Below are 22,154 nucleotides of genomic sequence, written 5' to 3' on the forward strand. Positions count from 1 at the left end.
CTTATAAGTTACACAAAGCATGATAAGACACTGTGAATGGTGCAAATAAACAACGTGCGAAATGCCAAATACCGAATGCAAACAATAAAAGCGAACAAAAGAGTCTGTGTGCACTCTGTTAGCCCTTGGAGGAATTATACTGTCAGTATAATTCCTCCAAGGTTAGCCCGATATTTTGCCTAAAATCAAGCTCACATGTGCGAACGGTACGTGAAAATGATACATTGTTACTGAAATAGAATGACATAAAATGAAACCAAAATGTTTCTCAGTTTGATCGATGTACGTTCTGGGTTGCTACACTCCTTAGTAAAATCACAATTTCATACAACTTTTTGTGCGCGCGACAAGTGTTTTCTGTCAAGTAGTTGTGTCGTTGACGTACCTATATACCTAGTAGATAGTGATGTAGATAATAGCCGGTTACCTACCGGTCACAACGTCCAGCTATAACTTATAAGTATAACCACGTACAACAGTTTAGTTGTGGGACCGGCTAAGGAAAGTACTAAAACCTGACGACCATTGAAAAAAATTCTAATGTCGGAAAATTAAATATGAGTTTCCCAGAAGTACTAATAGCAAGTAAAATATCCAAAGTGTAAAAAAAAGAAATAAATAAATTCATAATTATTTGGAAAACATTTGAGGATTACGCTATCGCTAGCGAAAGCCTTCGAACTAGTTTCATAGGGACCTGGACGTTGAAGGAAGCGCGAAGCGAAGTGTGAGGTCAATGTGACGTCTCATGATGTATGATGCAACAACACGACGTTTACGTAGAGTAGAACTAAATGTTTTCTAAACTTCAGCGGAAAGAAATTTTGTTGATCGGACACTGACTATTTTCAAATTCTTAAAACATCTGAGAAAAATGAAGAGAGGAAGCAAAATGTAGCACTGACGGACAAGATAGACGTACGGTACGTGTACAGGAGGCGAGGCACACCATGTGGTGCAAACTGGACAATGATCGTGCGTGTCACGTGTATGGCATCAGATGTAATACATGTAGCTAACCAAATATTCTTGGAATGCAGCCTTTCTTGTAACAAGTATTGGAAATTGTCAGAAACCTGAGGATTTTATGACTGAATATATTTCGATCAAGAATTCCCATACTTTCAGTTAAATTTTCTGATGACCCCGAAGCAAGACATGTTTGAAACATTTAGTGCGACATTTGATACTGATAAACGAGTGATATAATTCATAAACAAATCTAACGTTGGCAACTCTTTTATTTCTGTAATGATCATCAAATTTCAAGGACAACTGTCTATGTTGTACACATAGATCATGCATCACTGCCTAGTCAAGTTCCTATACCTGTCGACTGCTACGATCTCTAGCTCTGTGCATGTTGTTGAGATGAACGTAACGCGAACTGACAAGACTACAAAGTACAATCATGGAGGCATCATAAATATTTGTTTCATTCAAATTTGAAAGTTGAGAAATCGTATTAAATTCTTTCCAGATTTCTCAAAAATCGTTTCCATATGTTTTGGCACTATCCAGCAATAATCCTCGTCATGTAAATGACATCGACTGACTTCGTAGTCAAACATACGCACGGAGACAGAGCGGAGACCAAACAAGAGTCCGTACTCACCCCATCACGACGTATGCATTTATGCGTTTGTTTTGAAATAGCTGGGGTGGTACTCGTACACATCGGGATAACTCGGAGAAGCACATGTTTGTGATTTTATTGACTGTTTTCTGAGATGGGACATTGGGTGTGGAAATACAAGTTTAATCAATCATAAAACAGCCATAACAGATACTTTCAAAGAATTAGAACACGGAAGGAAAATAACGGGAACATCGATGACATTTCTACCAAACTCGAGATCGCAGTAAATATGGAAGTGCAAAGCTTAGTCCGCTCTGACCCGTGCGATACTTGTGAAGTTAATTTTGAAGTTTTCACGATTATGTTGTCAAAACACGACCTACATGTAATCTGTAAAAAAAATTCTCATCTATCTAACGATTTTGGTGTGATAACGATCGACCAAATGCCGACGCTAGTATGTACGTGTGCAACTGTAATCTAGTACCTTGTACAAATGATACAAGTAAGTAAGTTTGTTCGTACCCAAGAATTTCAGTTTACAATTTCAATGATACAAATTGTCACTGTGTAATAGTGTTTGGATCGTGTTAGAACAGGTCCCTCAAAATATAATTTTTCGGGTTATAATTTGTATGTATAAGTTTATAGAAATACGTGTTTCACCCAGACTGGGTGTCTGGCCGTACGAACGCACCGGAAAAAAACATAGCAGAAACACTGCCACTAGACTTGAAAAAAAAAATATAACAAGGGACTCTTCGGATTAGGCAAGAACTACATGTAACCAATATGTGTGAACAGGCACTAATATGTTGATAAACTACCTGGGTCGGATTTACCAAATGCTCCTCCCAGATAAACAAACGCATTCCGTTGCACATGCGCAAACCTACTTCCGTAGCGTGGGCACATAGCCTGTTTGGACCTTGGCCTTTAAACATTTCACATTTAAGTGTCGCCGAGAAAAAAAAAATGAAATTATTATTATCATTATCTTTATGGTCATAAGTATAACAATAAACACCGGAATTCGCTTTGGTTATACGTAGCTCGGTTAAAACATGAACAGAGTGGATATGAATAACATTAAAAGTGGTAAATGTGTACATACGCTAAAACGCCAAAACAAAATACGAATCATTTAAAATACGAACTGACAGGATTAAAACTATTTTTGAAGCGATTTGTTTTGGTTTTGATTGAGCTATATCGTATAAAAAAATATTGCAACATTGTATGTGTTTGCAGGGGATCATTGCCCCACATGAATGGCCTATATTGAATGTGTCAGGTTGAGAGAAGCAGAAATTTTAGTTCTTTAGTCAAGCAGATCGAAATAAGTTGAAAGACCGAACATTCTGGTTATTTATGTGTATTCCGATTTCACAATACTAACTCTGAAGCGCCGAGGAACCCCCCTTCCGTGTCTCTCCCCTGTGTCTCGCCACAGTGGAAGTCAGTAGAAAGACTGAAAAGTCGAACTCCTGATTGTTTAGACTGATCGAAATAACCCAAATAAATAGAAAGAAAGCCCCCTTCCCTCCGCCGCCCCATGTGTCTTGTGAGAGTATAAAGCAGAAAACCTCCGAAATTGGATTTATTGAACATGATAGTGCTCTTGGTACATTTTTTTCTTTTCTTTATATTTGTTAATTTGGAATCTATAAAAACATGTATTCTCATGGCATTTCAATACACAGCATACATGTAAATCTCTGTATGACCCATTTACGTACATGCGGTTCACAGTTGATATAACTATTGATATGAAAAACACAAGTTTAGTAAATTATGCCTCAAGGATTAAACCGCCTAGGTTTTTTCTTTTAGCTTTTTATCATTCAGGCCTTGCAGTTGCATTTTTAGAGTGCAAGGAAACCCTTGGTAAAGGGTGTTAGATTTATTTTAAATGTAGATTAGAGTCATTAAGTAAGAGAGAACCACCTCGACCTAGGAATTTTTTGGTTGAAATCTACCCTCGGCGAGTCCAACCAAGAAATTCCGAGGTCAAGGTGGTTCTCTATCTTAACCCACGCTTTAAATTGATATTGTTATAAATAAATAAATATTTTTTTATTTTCATTTTTTGGGGTAATGAGCCACAAGTAAATGACAGCGTTAGATTATGTGAACACGGAGTTTCTCTGTGAAGACGGATTTCACTCTCATAAAGTAATGTGCTCATTACAAAATGTAACCATAACCCCCCATATCTCTAATGGTCTAACCTATGAATTTACAAAGTAGTTCTTTCGGAGAAACAGGTGCTAAAATTCCTTGACGTTCATATTACCTCGTGCTCTGAATATAAATACTTTGATTTACATTGAAATCACAGGTGTATGAGGTAACGAGACACCAATTTCAAACAGCAAAACCTTATTTGAGTTGGGGACGTGACGCTGGTATGTCCAATGGCGATAATTATTAGAATTTAGAATACTGTCTTGAAGACGTTAGTAAAAGTCGTACCAAGGTGGTTTTGTAGAGCAGAAAAATACGACCGAAAGTTACTAGAGTGTACGAAAATATCGGCAGGCAGGAAATATGTACAACTCACGAACGCGACAATGCATTGCGACACAGACATTTCGGTGAGTAAACCTTCACTTTCGTTCCCGATCCATAGCAATGGCAAAAGATTTTTGAATTTCAAGGAAATTGTTGCAGATTGTGCAGATTTTGGAAGATGCATGTTAATTTGACCATTTAGTGGTCATTATTTTTTTTAAAGACCTGGACTGTAAATATAAAGAATCGTGATTACATTTGATACTGTGACTGCCATCGAAATTCTGCCATGAAAACCCCAAAAAGTACATCGTGACTGAACTCAAATATTAGCATATCGCAATAACAACGTAGAGAGTAGGGACAATAGCCTACAAGGCAGACACGTGTTATTATCACTTGAAAATCATAGGGTACGGATTTTAATGAAAAATCTTACCCACCGTACACTGAAATGCGCTCCTTAGATCAGTTCATTTTTATATCAAAACTCAATTTTTGAGAGGGTTCCAAGAGGGTTTCTTCGGGCTTCGGGATTTTGAGTTCTCAGACGAAAAATAAATATATCTAGGACCATACTTTCTCCCTTGTTCTAGGATGGCATTGTAGTTATCTCTTTTGAGAGCAGTGTTCTGCCAAGGTTTCCAACTAGTGGGGACAAAGGCCCCCTGGTTGGAAAAAGTGGGGTCATTTGACAGGGAGTGGGGTCTATTATTTATTGTCTATGAAATTATATATATTACCTCAGACCACTATGGAGATACCGTGGTCTGAGATATTCCATTACACATAGACTATTACCTAACTACATAAAAAAATTCCATTCATAATAACAGTTCCCAGTAAGCTATTTTGTGAAAACTGTGCACTACACATTACACCTTAGAAAATGAAGGCAATTAAGATTATGTAATTTTAAGTCATTTCTACAGAGTATATTATATATTGTTTAGAAAGATTGGACAGCCAGGTAGTCACAATTTTTAATCTGAATATCAATGAATAGCAGTGCTCAAATTTATGATTCCTTTTCTCAGACAAGGACAAAGAACAACTTCAAAATTAGAGAACATATGATTGATTAAAAAATTTGAGAAATCCTAATCTTGTAACCACTTGTTTCATTTTTACAACTGTTACATTGCCATGTTTATCATTCCCTCTTCAAATTCATGACAAGAGTTTTAAAAAAAAAACATTTTGAAGAAAATAAACTCCCTAACTTTAAAAAGTACCAAATGTGAACGAAAAACTTACAAATAATACAGTCAAACAAACTTTCAAATAATTTATTTTTATTAACTACCATCACTGGCTGTGTAACATGGTTTGGTCCTGCTATATCAAATGACAGCATTAGTTACATACATGTATTGTAAACTTGATACGGAAAGCTGACATTAGGTGTCCTTGAAACTCAGAGATCTTGAACTAAAACTATCAACAACGTCAAAGTTAGGATGCTTTGTAAATACAACTGTAATTATTTTCTGATTTCATCTCTGAGTTCATTCTTCATGTCTGACCGGGCGCACATGCATCGGCCGTCTCGAGTGGTTATGCCAGTGATCACTCATTGATTCAGTGCCCAACATTCACATGTGTCACTGTCAACATCATGCAATACGATCCCCTAACACAGCTTTGTCGGAATCAAAATACACATGTACTCATTTTGTTTCCATTAATTTAACCCATCAACAAATGAAAATCACAACCTGTCCCATAAAATTTGGTTTCCTAAGGCTTATGTGGCAGAGAGATGTTCCGATTTCCCGTAGCAAGTTCAGTGTTTCACACACGTCAGTGAGTAGGTCAGAGGTCGAGACAGTGATGCGTCGGTAGACAAAACATGTGAAGAGAGACGTCCATTTCGGCGCCTCATCTACTCCCTCTAATGTTTCAATTAAAGATTATGTTTTATCAAAGTTGGATCTTTTTGTTGCATTTGTTTGCATGTTGACAATAGAACTGCGCGTTGTCACTGTATCTTATATGATGTCAACAAAACTGTCGCTTACGGAGTCAGTATACTTTTTGTGGTATTGACGCCGGCCAGGGCAGGGGCTTGCCCTGGACTTAGGTGTCTGCCGTATTAAAAATGAATGCGCCAAATTGACGCAAGGTGGGAAAATTATTGCGCCATTTGTAATTTTAGGGGGCCAATGTCGCAAGGCCGCGGCCTCGGCAGAACACTCTCAGAGAGTGATCATCTCCGTGTATCTTTAAAAACAAGGATTTCTTTGGACACTTTTTGGTTCAAATGGCCGCTTTTTAGCCGAAATTATAGCTGCAATAATTGTAGAGTTTGTTTTGATTTTGAGTTGTTCTCTGTTTTTGAGGTTTTTTTTTTAATTCAGCGAAACAAACTCAACTCAAATAGACGAGATCACGCCGAAAACGTTCACGCGAGATGTCAGCAGACTACCGTACGATAACCGTTTCAAAATGCTGTAATAACATTACAGTGCGTTGCTACTTTTGCCGATTTTGACGGGATTGGGGTACCTCTCGTCCTCTGAACACTTCTTGGGTAGTGAAGGCTCTGTAATTATGTGGGAGTTAGGAAATGTCCGGGTTTTTTTTGGCAGGTAAGGCGTATTTTACTTTTAGCAGAAAAATCCACTCAACTGTGCGCGATTCAGATCTGCTTCGCATCTACCACTTGAACATCGCATCCGTATATTTGCGTTAACGTTACCGGAATTGTAGCATTCGTTGCCAGTGAAACGTCGGAATGAAAAAAAGGCACAAAAACACCCAGAAAAAACAACCCAAAACCGAAACAAACGGTACATAATTTTTATTGCAACTATGTTATGCTTGCATACGGAGTAGGTCGTCCCTTCCGGTTTGAGCGAAAAGCGAGCACAGTCCACTGTGTAACTACGCCAATTTACAAATCTTCGATGTTTTCTGCTGCATTTTTCAACCGTCGTCGTCACTAATTTATCAATATTTTGAAAAAAGGACAGTTTGAACACTTTTGTGAACAGTTGCAATTTTTATTGTCCCCCCCCCCCCATGTGTTGAAATATGTTGTTTTGCCGCATCATTGTAATACTGTAACGTGTGATAGAATAGGAAGATCTAATGTGAATGGAACTTCTTCATCGCTAAGATTTTATCTGCAATAATTGTAGCGTTTATTGTGATTTTGAGTGTTTTTTCTTCTGTTCTGTGCTCTTTTTTCGTTCCTATGTTAAACTACAAGTCCAGTAAGGTTAACGCAAATGATAGACGATATCACGCTGAAAACGTGAGTGAGATGTCAGCGTACTACCAATTTCAAAATGCTGAATTCTGCATGCGTTGCTACTTTTGACGGGAGTGGGGTACCTCTGAGCATGTCTTGGGTCTTTATTCTCCGTAATTAATGTTGGAGTTAGGAAATGTCCGATTCTTTTTGGCAGGTAAGGCGTACTTTTGCAGAAAAATCCGCCCAACTTTGCGATTCAGATTTGAATTGCTTCCGTCTATTTGCGTTACGTCATCACAGGAATTGTAGTGTTTGCTTCCACTGGTTCCAGTTAAACTTCGGAACGAAACAAAAAGCACAAAACAGAAGAAAAAACCTCAAAATCACAATAAACGCTACAATTATTGCAGCTACTAAGATTTTATACTATTAATTTGATTAAAAATTATTATTATTAATTGTTATTGTTGGAATCTAAGGATGGTTTGCAATACTGTTTTGAACAAGTTACACAAGTTTTGTTCAAAATGGAAAAACTACAGTCAATGTTTTCAATTAAGAGTGCTCTTTTTAAAAAAAATGGATTTAGAATTGATAATGTGAAGGAATATTGTTTATATTCGGGTATTGTAATTTCTGCTAAGGTCTAATAAAAAAAATTGTGTGGTTCCGATTAGGTGTAAAAAAATGTGTGGTTCCGATTACATTAAAATAGGTGGGGTAGGTAGAAGGTAGATTATTTATTTGATTTTATTATATTTTTTTTTCATGTTTGAGTGTCTAGTTCAGGTTTTCCATTGTTTTCCAAATGGTCTCTGTGTTGTTTATTTATTCCTATCAGATGTACAGCCATTACAGATTGGAAGAATAGTTTTATATTGTCTTTTTAAGTTGATGTCAGTTTCCACATCCACTATTTCTTGCGAGACTTCATGATTTTTGCGATTTTGTTATTTTGTTCTCAAATATGTATAAAAAAAGTTTAGGGTCGGCAGTGAAAAACTAGGTGGGGTTGGGTAACTGGAACCAAACAGTTTTTTTTTTTAGGCCTAACCCCTTGTTTGTGTTTTTGATGATTATAAGTGTAACAAGGAGGGCGCCCTCTCTGTTGAAATATGAAAACAACAGCAAAATGCAATATAATCCATATTTGCTTATTACATAGTTAAGATATCCAGATTAAAGGGTCACAAGCCTACACCCTCTTTCAGAGTGACCAGTTATGTCCAGTCAATAAAAAATGTTGTATTTAATCGTCTCAGAAGCAAATTATGACACATTTCGCTTTATTATAGTTGAATTGCAACAGAAGTAATATGCCATGGTTATTTCTTTACATGATTTTAAAAAGCACAAAATAATAAGTAAAGAGGTGTTGTTGCTTATTGCTTATGGCAGTTGGAGTTGCAGAAGGGTTGGATGCTATTTGTCACAGATTGACTTTTGTTATTCCGACTTTAATATCAAAGACACAGATAGCTGTAGTAATTCAAGAATATTCATAGTGACACAGTTTTAATATATTTTATGTTTCCCCAGCTAACTGATCCGAAAATTCAATACTGAGAAGATGGGCCAAAGATGTGATGCTGAACACAACTACAGACACACTTTCGAGATTCAACGACACAGAAGTTGGCAACTATTTCAAGGTAAGGACAAAACGCTTTTGTTTTCTGTTTGATGACTGATAAAATATTGGCGTTTCTGAATGAATGTAAAAAGTAGATGGTTTATAAAGTGTAGGGGTTTGTGTTATGAGCAGAAAGACTTATTTATCATAAACATAGCTCAGCTAAAAGGCAGATAATATATATGATACTTAGATAGGAAACTTTAGGATGGAAAATTTAAACAGTTTTGTATTGAGATTTAAATATTTCTAAGTAAGGATTAGCATTCCAAAATTCAAGGTAAACTTTCTAAACAGGATGATCCTCAATTAATGTCCCTTGTAACCAATACTCCTTGCCACCCATTTTATTCCCCATCTTTTTGTGGCTCTCATTTTAAACTTAAAAACACTTTTTCAACATTTTAATTGTCAATGACTCAGTCTACTGTTCTCTTCACGTATGCGAACTTTAATAACTCTTGCTACTCATTACCCTTTAATAGCTTATATTGAAACTCCTGCTGGGATTTTTTTTAAATACCCCCAAAAAGTTTACGCTTGGCAGTGAAATTTGAGGTTGGGTTGGGTTACCGGAATCAAACAAGTATTTTTAGCTATAAAATAGTCATATGGATGAGAATTAGGTGTTTATTTTGGATATTTAATTTATAAAACAATTTTATCATGACAATTTTATCATTTACATTGCAAAAAGCTAAAATATGTGTAAAAGTTAAATTTTACACAATCATTTATTAATCTTCTGCAATTTATTGAGTTATAAAAACTCAAGGACTTGACATATGTTGTTTCACATTGATTTTTCAAGTAGGCAGCCATGATAAAATTGTTTTATAAATTAAAACTCCAAAATAAATATCTAAGCCTCATCCATTATTGCCACTCTAAGAAGAAAATATCGGTAATAACATTTTAAAGTTAGGTATTACACATTGCCAAAAGCAATAAAAGTGACAGCAAACAATGACCAGCACTGTCAAAAATAAATCCCTCCCTTTATATGTAGTGTTAGTAGGAGATATATCAGAAACCAATCCCCTCACTTTATATGTAGTGTTAATGGGAGATATGTCAGAAACCAATCCCCTCACTTTATATGTAGTATTAGTGGGAAATATGTTAGAAACCAATCCCCTCACTTTATATGTAGTGTTAATGGGAGATATGTCAGAAATCAATCCCCTCACTTTATATGTAGTGTTAGTGGGAGATATGTCAGAAATCAATCTCCTCACTTTATATGTAGTGTTAGTGGGAAATATGTCAGAAACCTATACCCTCACTTTATATGTAGTGTTAATGGGAGATATGTCAGAAATCAATCTCCTCACTTTATATGTAGTGTTAGTGGGAGATATGTTAGAAACCTATACCCTCACTTTATATGTAGTGTTAATGGGAGATATGTCAGAAATCAATCTCCTCACTTTATATGTAGTGTTAGTGGGAGATATGTTAGAAACCTATACCCTCACTTTATATGTAGTGTTAATGGGAGATATGTCAGAAATCAATCTCCTCACTTTATATGTAGTGTTAGTGGGAGATATGTTAGAAACCTATACCCTCACTTTATATGTAGTGTTAATGGGAGATATGTCAGAAACCTATACCCTCACTTTATATGTAATGTTAGTGGGAGATATGTTAGAAACCTATACCCTCACTTTATATGTAGTGTTAGTAGGAGATATATCAGAAACCAATCCCCTCACTTTATATGTAGTGTTAGTAGGAGATATATCAGAAACCAATCCCCTCACTTTATATGTAGTGTTAGTCGGAGATATGTCAGAAACCAATCCCCTCACTTTATATGTAGTGTTAGTGGGAGATGTGTCAGAAACCAATCCCCTCACTTTATAAGTGTTAGTGGGAAATATGTCAGTAACCAATCCCCTCACTTTATATGTAGTGTTAGTGGGAGATATGTCAGAAACCAATCCCCTCACTTTATATGTAGTGTTAGTGGGAAATATGTCAGTAACCAATCCCCTCACTTTATATGTAGTGTTAATGGGAGATATGTCAGAAATCAATCCCCTCACTTTATATGTAGTGTTAGTGGGAAATATGTCAGTAACCAATCCCCTCACTTTATATGTAGTGTTAGTGGGAGATATGTCAGAAACCAATCCCCTCACTTTATATGTAGTGTTAGTGGAAAATATGTTAGAAACCAATCCCCTCACTTTATATGTAGTGTTAGTCGGAGATATGTCAGAAACCAATCCCCTCACTTTATATGTAGTGTTAGTGGGAAATATGTTAGAAACCAATCCCCTCACTTTATATGTAGTGTTAGTAGGAGATATGTCAGAAACCAATCCCCTCACTTTATATGTAGTGTTAGTGGGAAATATGTTAGAAACCAATCCCCTCACTTTTTAGTGTTAGGGAGATATGTCAGAAACCAATCCCCTCACTTTATATGTAGTGTTAGTGGGAGATATGTCAGAAACCAATCCCCTCACTTTATATGTAGTGTTAGTGGAAAATATGTTAGAAACCAATCCCCTCACTTTATATGTAGTGTTAGTCGGAGATATGTCAGAAACCAATCCCCTCACTTTATATGTAGTGTTAGTGGGAAATATGTTAGAAACCAATCCCCTCACTTTATATGTAGTGTTAGTAGGAGATATGTCAGAAACCAATCCCCTCACTTTATATGTAGTGTTAGTGGGAAATATGTTAGAAACCAATCCCCTCACTTTTTAGTGTTAGGGAGATATGTCAGAAACCAATCCCCTCACTTTATATGTAGTGTTAGTGGGAGATATGTCAGAATCCAATCCCCTCACTTTATATGTAGTGTTAGTGGAGATATGTCAGAAACCAATCCCTCACTTTATATGTAGTGTTAGTGGGAAATATGTCAAAAACCAATCCCCTCACTTTATATGTAGTATTAGTGGGAGATATGTCAGAAACCAATCCCCTCACTTTATATGTAGTGTTAGTGGAGATATGTCAGAAACCAATCCCTCACTTTATATGTAGTGTTAGTGGGAAATATGTCAAAAACCAATCCCCTCACTTTATATGTAGTATTAGTGGGAGATATGTCAGAAACCAATCCCCTCACTTTATATGTAGTGTTAGTGCAGATATGTCAGAAACCAATCCCTCACTTTATATGTAGTGTTAGTGGAGATATGTCAGAAACCAATCCCTCACTTTATATGTAGTGTTAGTGGGAGATATGTCAAAAACCAATCCCCTCACTTTATATGTAGTGTTAGTGGGAGAAATGTTAGAAACCTACCCCCTCACTTTATATGTAGTGATAGTGGGAAATATGTTAGAAACCAATCCCCTCACTTTATATGTAGTGTTAGTCGGAGATATGTCAGAAACCAATCCCCTCACTTTATATGTAGAGTTAGTGGGAGATATGTCAAAAACCAATCACCTCACTTTATATGTAGTGTTAGTGGGAGATATGTCAGAAACCAATCCCCTCACTTTATATGTAGTGTTAGTGGGAGATATGTCAGAAACCAATCCCCTCACTTTATATGTAGTGATAGTGGGAAATATGTTAGAAACCAATCCCCTCACTTTACATGTAGTGTTAGTGGGAGATATGTCAGAAACCAATCCCCTCACTTTATATGTAGTGTTAGTGGGAGATATGTCAGAAACCAATCCCCTCACTTTATATGTAATGTTAGTGGGAGATATGTTAGAAACCAATCCCCTCACTTTATATATAGTGTTAGGGAGATATGTCAGAAACCAATCCCCTCACTTTATATGTAGTGTTAGTGGGAGATATGTCAGAATCCAATCCCCTCACTTTATATGTAGTGTTAGTGGGAGATATGTCAGAAACCAATCCCCTCACTTTTATATATATAGTGTTAGTGGGAGATGTATTAGAAACCAATCCCCTCACTTTATATGTAGTGTTAGTGGGAGATATGTCAGAAACCAATCCCCTCACTTTATATGTAGTGTTAGTGGAGATATGTCAGAAACCAATCCCTCACTTTATATGTAGTGTTAGTGGAGATATGTCAGAAACCAATCCCCTCACTTTATATGTAGAGTTAGTGGGAGATATGTCAGAAACCAATCCCCTCACTTTATATGTAATGTTAGTGGGAGATATGTTAGAAACCTATACCCTCACTTTATATGTAGTGTTAATGGGAGATATGTCAGAAACCTATACCCTCACTTTATATGTAGTGTTAATGGGAGATATGTCAGAAACCAATCCCCTCACTTTATATGTAGTGTTAATGGGAGATATGTCAGAAACCTATACCCTCACTTTATATGTAGTGTTAGTAGGAGATATATCAGAAACCAATCCCCTCACTTTATATGTAGTGTTAGTCGGAGATATGTCAGAAACCAATCCCCTCACTTTATATGTAGTGTTAGTGGGAGATGTGTCAGAAACCAATCCCCTCACTTTATAAGTGTTAGTGGGAAATATGTCAGTAACCAATCCCCTCACTTTATATGTAGTGTTAGTGGGAGATATGTCAGAAACCAATCCCCTCACTTTATATGTAGTGTTAGTGGGAAATATGTCAGTAACCAATCCCCTCACTTTATATGTAGTGTTAATGGGAGATATGTCAGAAATCAATCCCCTCACTTTATATGTAGTGTTAGTGGGAAATATGTCAGTAACCAATCCCCTCACTTTATATGTAGTGTTAGTGGGAGATATGTCAGAAACCAATCCCCTCACTTTATATGTAGTGTTAGTGGAAAATATGTTAGAAACCAATCCCCTCACTTTATATGTAGTGTTAGTCGGAGATATGTCAGAAACCAATCCCCTCACTTTATATGTAGTGTTAGTGGGAAATATGTTAGAAACCAATCCCCTCACTTTATATGTAGTGTTAGTAGGAGATATGTCAGAAACCAATCCCCTCACTTTATATGTAGTGTTAGTGGGAAATATGTTAGAAACCAATCCCCTCACTTTTTAGTGTTAGGGAGATATGTCAGAAACCAATCCCCTCACTTTATATGTAGTGTTAGTGGGAGATATGTCAGAATCCAATCCCCTCACTTTATATGTAGTGTTAGTGGAGATATGTCAGAAACCAATCCCTCACTTTATATGTAGTGTTAGTGGGAAATATGTCAAAAACCAATCCCCTCACTTTATATGTAGTATTAGTGGGAGATATGTCAGAAACCAATCCCCTCACTTTATATGTAGTGTTAGTGGAGATATGTCAGAAACCAATCCCTCACTTTATATGTAGTGTTAGTGGGAAATATGTCAAAAACCAATCCCCTCACTTTATATGTAGTATTAGTGGGAGATATGTCAGAAACCAATCCCCTCACTTTATATGTAGTGTTAGTGCAGATATGTCAGAAACCAATCCCTCACTTTATATGTAGTGTTAGTGGAGATATGTCAGAAACCAATCCCTCACTTTATATGTAGTGTTAGTGGGAGATATGTCAAAAACCAATCCCCTCACTTTATATGTAGTGTTAGTGGGAGAAATGTTAGAAACCTACCCCCTCACTTTATATGTAGTGATAGTGGGAAATATGTTAGAAACCAATCCCCTCACTTTATATGTAGTGTTAGTCGGAGATATGTCAGAAACCAATCCCCTCACTTTATATGTAGAGTTAGTGGGAGATATGTCAAAAACCAATCACCTCACTTTATATGTAGTGTTAGTGGGAGATATGTCAGAAACCAATCCCCTCACTTTATATGTAGTGTTAGTGGGAGATATGTCAGAAACCAATCCCCTCACTTTATATGTAGTGATAGTGGGAAATATGTTAGAAACCAATCCCCTCACTTTACATGTAGTGTTAGTGGGAGATATGTCAGAAACCAATCCCCTCACTTTATATGTAGTGTTAGTGGGAGATATGTCAGAAACCAATCCCCTCACTTTATATGTAATGTTAGTGGGAGATATGTTAGAAACCAATCCCCTCACTTTATATATAGTGTTAGGGAGATATGTCAGAAACCAATCCCCTCACTTTATATGTAGTGTTAGTGGGAGATATGTCAGAATCCAATCCCCTCACTTTATATGTAGTGTTAGTGGGAGATATGTCAGAAACCAATCCCCTCACTTTTATATATATAGTGTTAGTGGGAGATGTGTTAGAAACCAATCCCCTCACTTTATATGTAGTGTTAGTGGGAGATATGTCAGAAACCAATCCCCTCACTTTATATGTAGTGTTAGTGGAGATATGTCAGAAACCAATCCCTCACTTTATATGTAGTGTTAGTGGAGATATGTCAGAAACCAATCCCCTCACTTTATATGTAGAGTTAGTGGGAGATATGTCAGAAACCAATCCCCTCACTTTATATGTAGTGTTAGTGTGAGATATGTTAGAAACCAATCCCCTCACTTTATATGTAGTGTTAATGGGAGATATGTCAAAAACAAATCCCCTCACTTTATATGTAGTATTAGTGGGAGATATGTCAGAAACCAATCCCCTCACTTTATATGTAGTGTTAGTGGAGATATGTCAGAAACCAATCCCTCACTTTATATGTAGTGATAGTGGGAGATATGTCAGAAATCAATCCCCTCACTTTATATGTAGTGTTAGTGGGAAATATGTCAGCAACCAATCCCCTCACTTTATATGTAGTGTTAGTGTGAGATATGTCAGAAACCAATCCCCTCACTTTATATGTAGTGTTAATGGGAGATATGTCAGAAACCAATCCCTTCACTTTATATGTAGTATTAGTGGGAGATATGTCAGAAACCAATCCCCTCACTTTATATGTAGTATTAGTGGGAAATATGTTAGAAACCAATCCCCTCACTTTATATGTAGTGTTAAGTGGGAGATATGTCAGAAACCAATCCCTTCACTTTATATGTAGTATTAGTGGGAGATATGTCAGAAACCAATCCCTTCACTTTATATGTAGTATTAGTGGGAGATATGTCAGAAACCAATCCCCTCACTTTATATGAAGTGTTAGTGGGAGATATGTCAGAAACCAATCCCCTCACTTTATATGTAGTGTTAGTGGGAGATATGTCAGAAACCAATCCCTTCACTTTATATGTAGTGTTAGTGGGAGATATGTCAGAAACCAATCCCCTCACTTTATATGTAGTGTTAGTGGGAAATATGTTAGAAACCAATCCCCTCACTTTACATGTAGTGTTAGTGGGAGATATGTTAGAAATCAATCCCCTCACTTTATATGAAGTGTTAGTGGGAGATATGTCAGAAACCAATCCCTTCACTTTACATGTAGTGTTAGTGGGAGATATGTCAGAAACCAATCCCTTCACTTTACATGTAGTATTAGTGGGAGATATGTTAGAAACCAATCCCCTCACTTTATATGTAGTGTTAGTGGGAGATATGTCAGAAACCAATCCCTTCACTTTATATGTAGTGTTAGTGGGAGATATGTCAGAAACCAATCCCCTCACTTTATATGTAGTGTTAAGTGGGAGATATGTCAGAAACCAATCCCCTCACTTTATATGTAGTGTTAGTGGGAAATATGTTAGAAACCAATCCCCTCACTTTACATGTAGTGTTAGTGGGAAATATGTTAGAAATCAATCCCCTCACTTTATATGAAGTGTTAGTGGGAGAGATGTTAGAAACCAATCCCTCACTTTATATGTAATGTTAGTGGGAGATATGTCAGAAATCAATCCCCTCACTTTATATGTAGAGTTAGTGGGAGATATGTCAGAAATCAATCCCCTCACTTTATCATTAGTGGGACAGGTACCATGAATGTGGCGGAGAAATAAATATATAAACGAGTTATGCTGCTTACAGGTTTCTCTTACAAGGGTCTTCAGGGATAGTGACATTCTAGAATGGGGGGGGGGGGGGGATTTACTTCAGCCATCCCTTTGGACGTGTTTTCTTGCTATTTGGTCTAATATGGGGTCTGTTATCTTATAAAACCTGTAATGGTCTACAGTGGGGTATTCAAAATGATTCTAAAATGGGGTCTGGGGTTTTAAGTATTGGCAGCACATATCCCACTCCTGGGAATGAGAGCAATAAAGAGACTGAAAGAGAACTATCATGTAAAACGTATATCATGTATTTTATTAGATAAATATTGAGTTACAAGTTGATAATTGTGTCTGTCTACATTTACATTGCTAGTGTGACTAGGTCAACAAAATTGCACCAAGTACAATGCATCATGGGTAATGACAAAAAAAAAACATAACAAAAAAAATCAGGGGACATCTAAACGGAAGACATACCATGAACAAGGTAATGGTTTTACACTGATTGTAGTGGGATATTTACAGTACAAAATTCGTTTGCATGATGGTGTCTGATAAGGAAAGAAAGTTAGAGCTTCAAGAATCGGAAACGCAGGTGTAGATAAAATAGATTGTAATACAACAAAGCCCATTTTTTTGCTGCTAGGTCAGCTGATCAATGCTGAATTCTTGTGTTCACAACAAAATGGTGGACATTTTGAGATGGTCAATGTTCTTTTTATAAGTAAACTATGAACATTTGTAAGTACAATAGGTTGGTACTGTTTTTACTTGACATTGACCCTATATTTCTACAAGTGGATCAACCTCACTGTAAAAAACAATTGGGAGAAACCACAGTTAGGTGGAAAACAGGGGTGTCAATTTATCATATGACTAAAAGAACATCAGATCTCTTAGGCTGTACAAACAAAATGCACTAGGCTGTTAATGCTGTATTTACATTTTTATGGGATTTGGTGATCTCTTATTTTCAAACTCCAACATACTGTCACATGGTTTTGTTAAAGATTTACGTGGAAACTGATACCACTAAATGGAAATATTTATCGCAAGTTGGATATTCCTTAAGTAGTTTCCACAACAAAAACAAAATGGCTGCTACAAAGGACAGGAATTACAGTACTGATGGTACAGGGAAATATGTGTTAATTTTATAGTTCACAGAAGGTTGGAGTTTGAAACCACCAGTAAGCAGACAACAGGAGTACATCTCACTCTTTATAAAATGCCTCATCTTGGCCTGACTCAAACTTCAACTCATTCCTTACCATTGTCTACAAAAAAGTGCCTGCCTTCCATATTCTAAAATACAACCCTGCATACCTCCCCATATTATTGAAAATGTGTTCTTTTTCTCCAACTTTGATTTGGAAATTTCCCCCTAAAATGATCACAATATGTCCTTATTGCATCACATTGGTTCAAAAGTCAGGTTTCATAACCTTTGTGTCCCTGAATAAAAATTTAGAAGTCATACAAAATTTGTAAAAAATCCTCAAACATAACTCCCCAGCAATGAAGTCACAAATCTGAAATTGTCATTGCAGTCATCCGCATGTATAAAAGCTCTTAATGTGGTATAACCCTCCCGGTGGACAGTGCACCAAAGACATTGGGGCGAGTCGGAGTCAGGCAAAGTAGAGGTACGAAAAGTTAGAGCAATATTACATAGATTTACCATCACTTGTTGAAGTACGATCAATTATTTTAAGATACTGAAAAACACTGTCTGATCGAGCAGAAGTTATTGGGTCTGAAATTTTGTTCTCTTTTAGCACTCTTTTGACAGATCTTTTATAAAATTTCTGAAAATAGAAATTTAATGAGAATTAACAGTAATTACAATGGTGTAATATACATCAAGTTAAAAGTACAAACTGGTTTGAACCTGTTAAAACTGGTTTTCAGAGCTACTACAGAACATATTTCAACCACTGTGTACTGGTTTCAACTGGTTATGAGGGGAAACCATTTCATCCCTCACACACTCATGATTTAACTTCTGCAAGAATTACAGAAAATGCTTTTCTTGTACATCTACTACAAATTATGATATATAATATTTTAGTCAGCTCTGACTCTACTCTACTTCTTTCACTGTAGACTGGCCAAGTGTTAACCTTTCATAAGATGTGATTTTGTCCTCTTCACCCTCCCTCCGTACACCCCTATGAGCCACAGAAAATAGAATAAGCCACTCATAACTTAGGTTCATAGGGCAGATTGCAAGATATGCCAATGCCAATACGGGCACTTCTTTGTTAATGTCATAATGAGAACACAGATATTTTGGTATCAGATAGTTCACATCTAAAATATGGTGTAATGGGATTGTGAAGTTGTTACCATGGAAACATGCTATGTAAATCATCAGAACAATCTAAGATGTCGTTTGCAAGTGATAAACATTTTGATGTTTCCAAAATTTGAATAATTTGTGATTTTCATCGAAGTTGATCATTTAATTCCAATTTTGCTTTCACTTTTGCAGGCCATCAGTGTTTGAGAAGAAGGATGCATACAAGTTTCCATGAAAACCATCCTATGAAAAGTTACTTGTTGTCATGGCGACATATCTACTGGCAGGTAAGCATCACTATGACTATATACTTCAGCATGTATTGGAATAATAACATCTGGAATAGGATTTTGAATTTTTTACTTTATCAAAAATTATGCTCTAAAATCAAATTTCTGATTTGGTTTCGAAACAGTCTTGATAAAAACGGTGCAAAACTGGGACTTGAAAGTGCTACATAATCAGATATTGAATAAAAACTATTGTTTTTGACCCATACAGTTCAAGAAAAAAGGAAGTATATACAAAGCACAGAAAATACAGTTGGAACTTACAACTACGGTTGTGTTTTTTTTCTACAGTTAAAAATACATTTTGTATAGTTGGACTCAAAAAGAACACTAAACTACAAACAGTATTTTACAGTTTTGTCTACAATGACTGACTCTGTTGACTTCACAGCTTAGAAGGTACTGCCCTTTCACTTTCATCTTGCTTGAAATTTCCATTTTGTGAAAAATCACAAGTGATGTGCCAAAACACCCCTATGAAATCTCATTAGATGTGACATTGTTTTGCCTACTCACAGCCGTCAGAATCAAAACATGAAAGGGGTGAAGTTGGGACCATTTTTTTTTTTTACATTTTAAGAGAAATTTGGAAGGGGGATGGGAAACAAATTGGAAGAACAAACAAAATGGCGGTTGTGAAATATTTCAAAAACATAGGAGTAATTTGAAAGAGAACCTTCTGAACTGATTGTCTACTGGGTAAAGTCTAACAAAGTATTCCAAAAACCTAATGTCTTTTTCACTTTTTTTTCGTTTGTTTGGTAGAAGCTATGGGTATATAAGGTATAAATATTTTATTTAGCAATATACAGTTTCAAGCACAAACATTCTGATATATTGGGTGACCTCTGACCCTTCATTTGTACTACTCAAAGTATTCATAAATAACTGCCTACATGAGAGACTATCGTCTGTCAATGAATAAATCTCTTCCTCAAAGATAGATTTAGCTCAATCTGTCAAATCTATAATCTATTTTATTTATTTTCATTACAGTTTTGTAAGTATCTCTTCTGCGTCAACACTTAGATGATTGCGTTTATGTACAAGAAACAAAGAATTGTTAGTTGGCCTCCACAGGAGGAAAGAGTTTGCCAATAAACAAATTCTGGGCATTTCATTTTAGTCCATTATGCCTCACAGGCAACAACTTTTTTTTTTCATTTGAAACATTACTCTTACCTGTATTGTTTCATACGCGTCAAACACGACAGTTTTGCCTGTATTTGCTTCTCTGAATTTCGATATGTTGGCAACATCTCTTTGGTGGAGTTGCCATAGTAACACAGTCTCACACTTTGTTCCTTTTCTTCTTATAGGCAAACTTTTCTGCAGCAATGTGTCCACATCAACTTAGCTGTTTTGTAGCAACACAGTACACAACAACCAGTAGTAGTATCAAGGCACATAACATGACTAGAGCTTACCACAGGAGCACCACACACACACAAAAGTATTTATGATACTTAAAGTTTTGGCTGTCAAAGCCGTTATGTACAAAGTTAAAGTTTATCTTGGCAAGCTTTACTATACACAGCCATTGCAATATTTCCATAAAAGTGTGCAACAGTGCCATAAAAGGAGTTAATGTTTCCATAAAAGGGCGCAACCACTTCATAGAAGATGCGACATTTCCGTAAAAGGGCACAGCTTTTCCATAAAAGGATGCATCAAGAGTCTTGCACATTTGCCGACTGACGAATCACTGGCTGCTAGGACAGTCTCTAGCAAAAGTTACAGTCTGGGTGTGTGGTTCATCTTTTTTATGATTCAAACAAAGAGAGCAAATCATCACTGTTATCGCTGTTATTGTTTGGTGACTCAGGTGGCCCAAGGTAAGACAGCAACTCATTGGGATCACAAACATTCTCCTGAAGTAACTGTAAGAAACATACAAACATTGCCTTTGAGTTGTTTGTTTGTGAGGACAGATTAAAAGTAAAATTGTACTTCATAAGAAACCTGAACTGTTGGTGTTATTTGATGGAAATTGGAGGAAGAGCGCACAACGTCACACAAACTTCGTTCATTGGGGTTGGGGGTTCCAGTGTCAATGCAATTGCTGAACTTTATTTTCCAACTGCTAACCAAATTGTGAAAACTTTCTACCTAAATTGCTTTAGTTTTTTATCCTCCATTGAACTATTGATATCACTCCCAACAAGTTCTTAGATGTTGCAAGTTGATTAAAATTTACTTCTAATGTGATTAAAATGCAATGCATTGATTTTAGTGGTTTGCCCACTACAATTTTCATCATGGTTTAGGAAAGGGGTTTTGTCCTACACTTTGTTCGTTTATTAAGCTTGTGTGACATTGTGCGATTGTCCCTGGTTTTCACAAGAGGACTGCTATTCCAGGAAACGATAGTATTTTCATACACTTTGAGGTCTAGTTAGTAATTTCATGATTTCATATCAGATAAATTGGCTTTGATTGCCAAGAACCACCAAATTTGAATTCTTTTTTACTATTCTTACAGTACAATTGTGAGTCTCAGCAGAAATGAAAATGTAGCATAAAATGCATAATGCCTATTCATGATGATTTATCTATACAAAATAAGTATGACAATACCTTTATTTCCTGGAGTGGCACCCCCCCCCCCCCCCCCTTTATTTTTTTGCCCAAGAATTACTTTCTGTTGATTTGATAAAGATGGACAAAACAAATCTTCACATTATCACTTAGTGGTATATCAGTATTGAACAAATAGTCCCCAAATTGTGTTTTTTTGGCAAAGTCATTGGTTAAATTTGACTGTTGCACCGAGATACAAAATTTCATAAAATATTGGCCAAGTTCCTATTTGACCTTTGAATGTGGCATCAAAGGCAAGATATATAAAAAAAGCTGACCTTTGGGGGTTATACAATG

General features: G+C 36.3%; 2 protein-coding genes across 7 annotated transcripts in view; one reads left to right on the forward strand and one right to left on the reverse strand.

Annotated features, from left to right (window-relative positions):
- The first annotated feature begins 3,965 nt into the window (after nucleotides 1–3,965).
- On the forward strand, nucleotides 3,966–21,193 carry LOC144452563 (uncharacterized). 2 transcript variants are annotated; one of them, XM_078143672.1, is made up of 4 exons: nucleotides 3,966–4,176; nucleotides 8,832–8,944; nucleotides 19,180–19,274; nucleotides 20,597–21,193. In XM_078143672.1, exons 2-4 carry the CDS (start codon nucleotides 8,863–8,865, stop codon nucleotides 20,738–20,740), a joined length of 321 nt encoding a protein of 106 aa, XP_077999798.1. In that variant the 5' UTR covers nucleotides 3,966–4,176; nucleotides 8,832–8,862; the 3' UTR covers nucleotides 20,741–21,193. The 2 variants fall into 2 exon arrangements, with proteins under 2 accessions (XP_077999798.1, XP_077999799.1); XM_078143673.1 differs by lacking the exon at nucleotides 3,966–4,176 and adding an exon at nucleotides 6,538–6,684.
- LOC144452562 (zinc finger MIZ domain-containing protein 1-like) overlaps nucleotides 16,978–22,154 on the reverse strand; it is a 127,907-nt gene continuing 122,730 nt past the window's right edge. For all 5 annotated transcript variants that reach the window (XM_078143667.1, XM_078143669.1, XM_078143671.1 and 2 more), the window contains one exon: nucleotides 16,978–21,157. In XM_078143667.1, the coding sequence (XP_077999793.1) occupies nucleotides 21,041–21,157 (117 nt within the window). In that variant the 3' untranslated portion in view covers nucleotides 16,978–21,040. The remainder of the gene's footprint in view (nucleotides 21,158–22,154) is intronic.

This window comes from Glandiceps talaboti, chromosome 22 (genome assembly GCF_964340395.1).
Source record: "Glandiceps talaboti chromosome 22, keGlaTala1.1, whole genome shotgun sequence".
NCBI classification, from domain to species: Eukaryota; Metazoa; Hemichordata; class Enteropneusta; family Spengelidae; genus Glandiceps; species Glandiceps talaboti.

Excerpts from the sequence above, each read along its gene's own strand:
- LOC144452563 (XM_078143672.1), top strand. The coding sequence starts at position 8,863 with ATGGGCCAAAGATGTGATGCTGAACACAACTACAGACACACTTTCGAG. Across the intron at positions 8,945-19,179 it reads AAGTTGGCAACTATTTCAAG|GCCATCAGTGTTTGAGAAGA; the intron begins GTAAGGACAAAA and ends TCACTTTTGCAG. Across the intron at positions 19,275-20,596 it reads GGCGACATATCTACTGGCAG|GCAAACTTTTCTGCAGCAAT; the intron begins GTAAGCATCACT and ends TTCTTCTTATAG.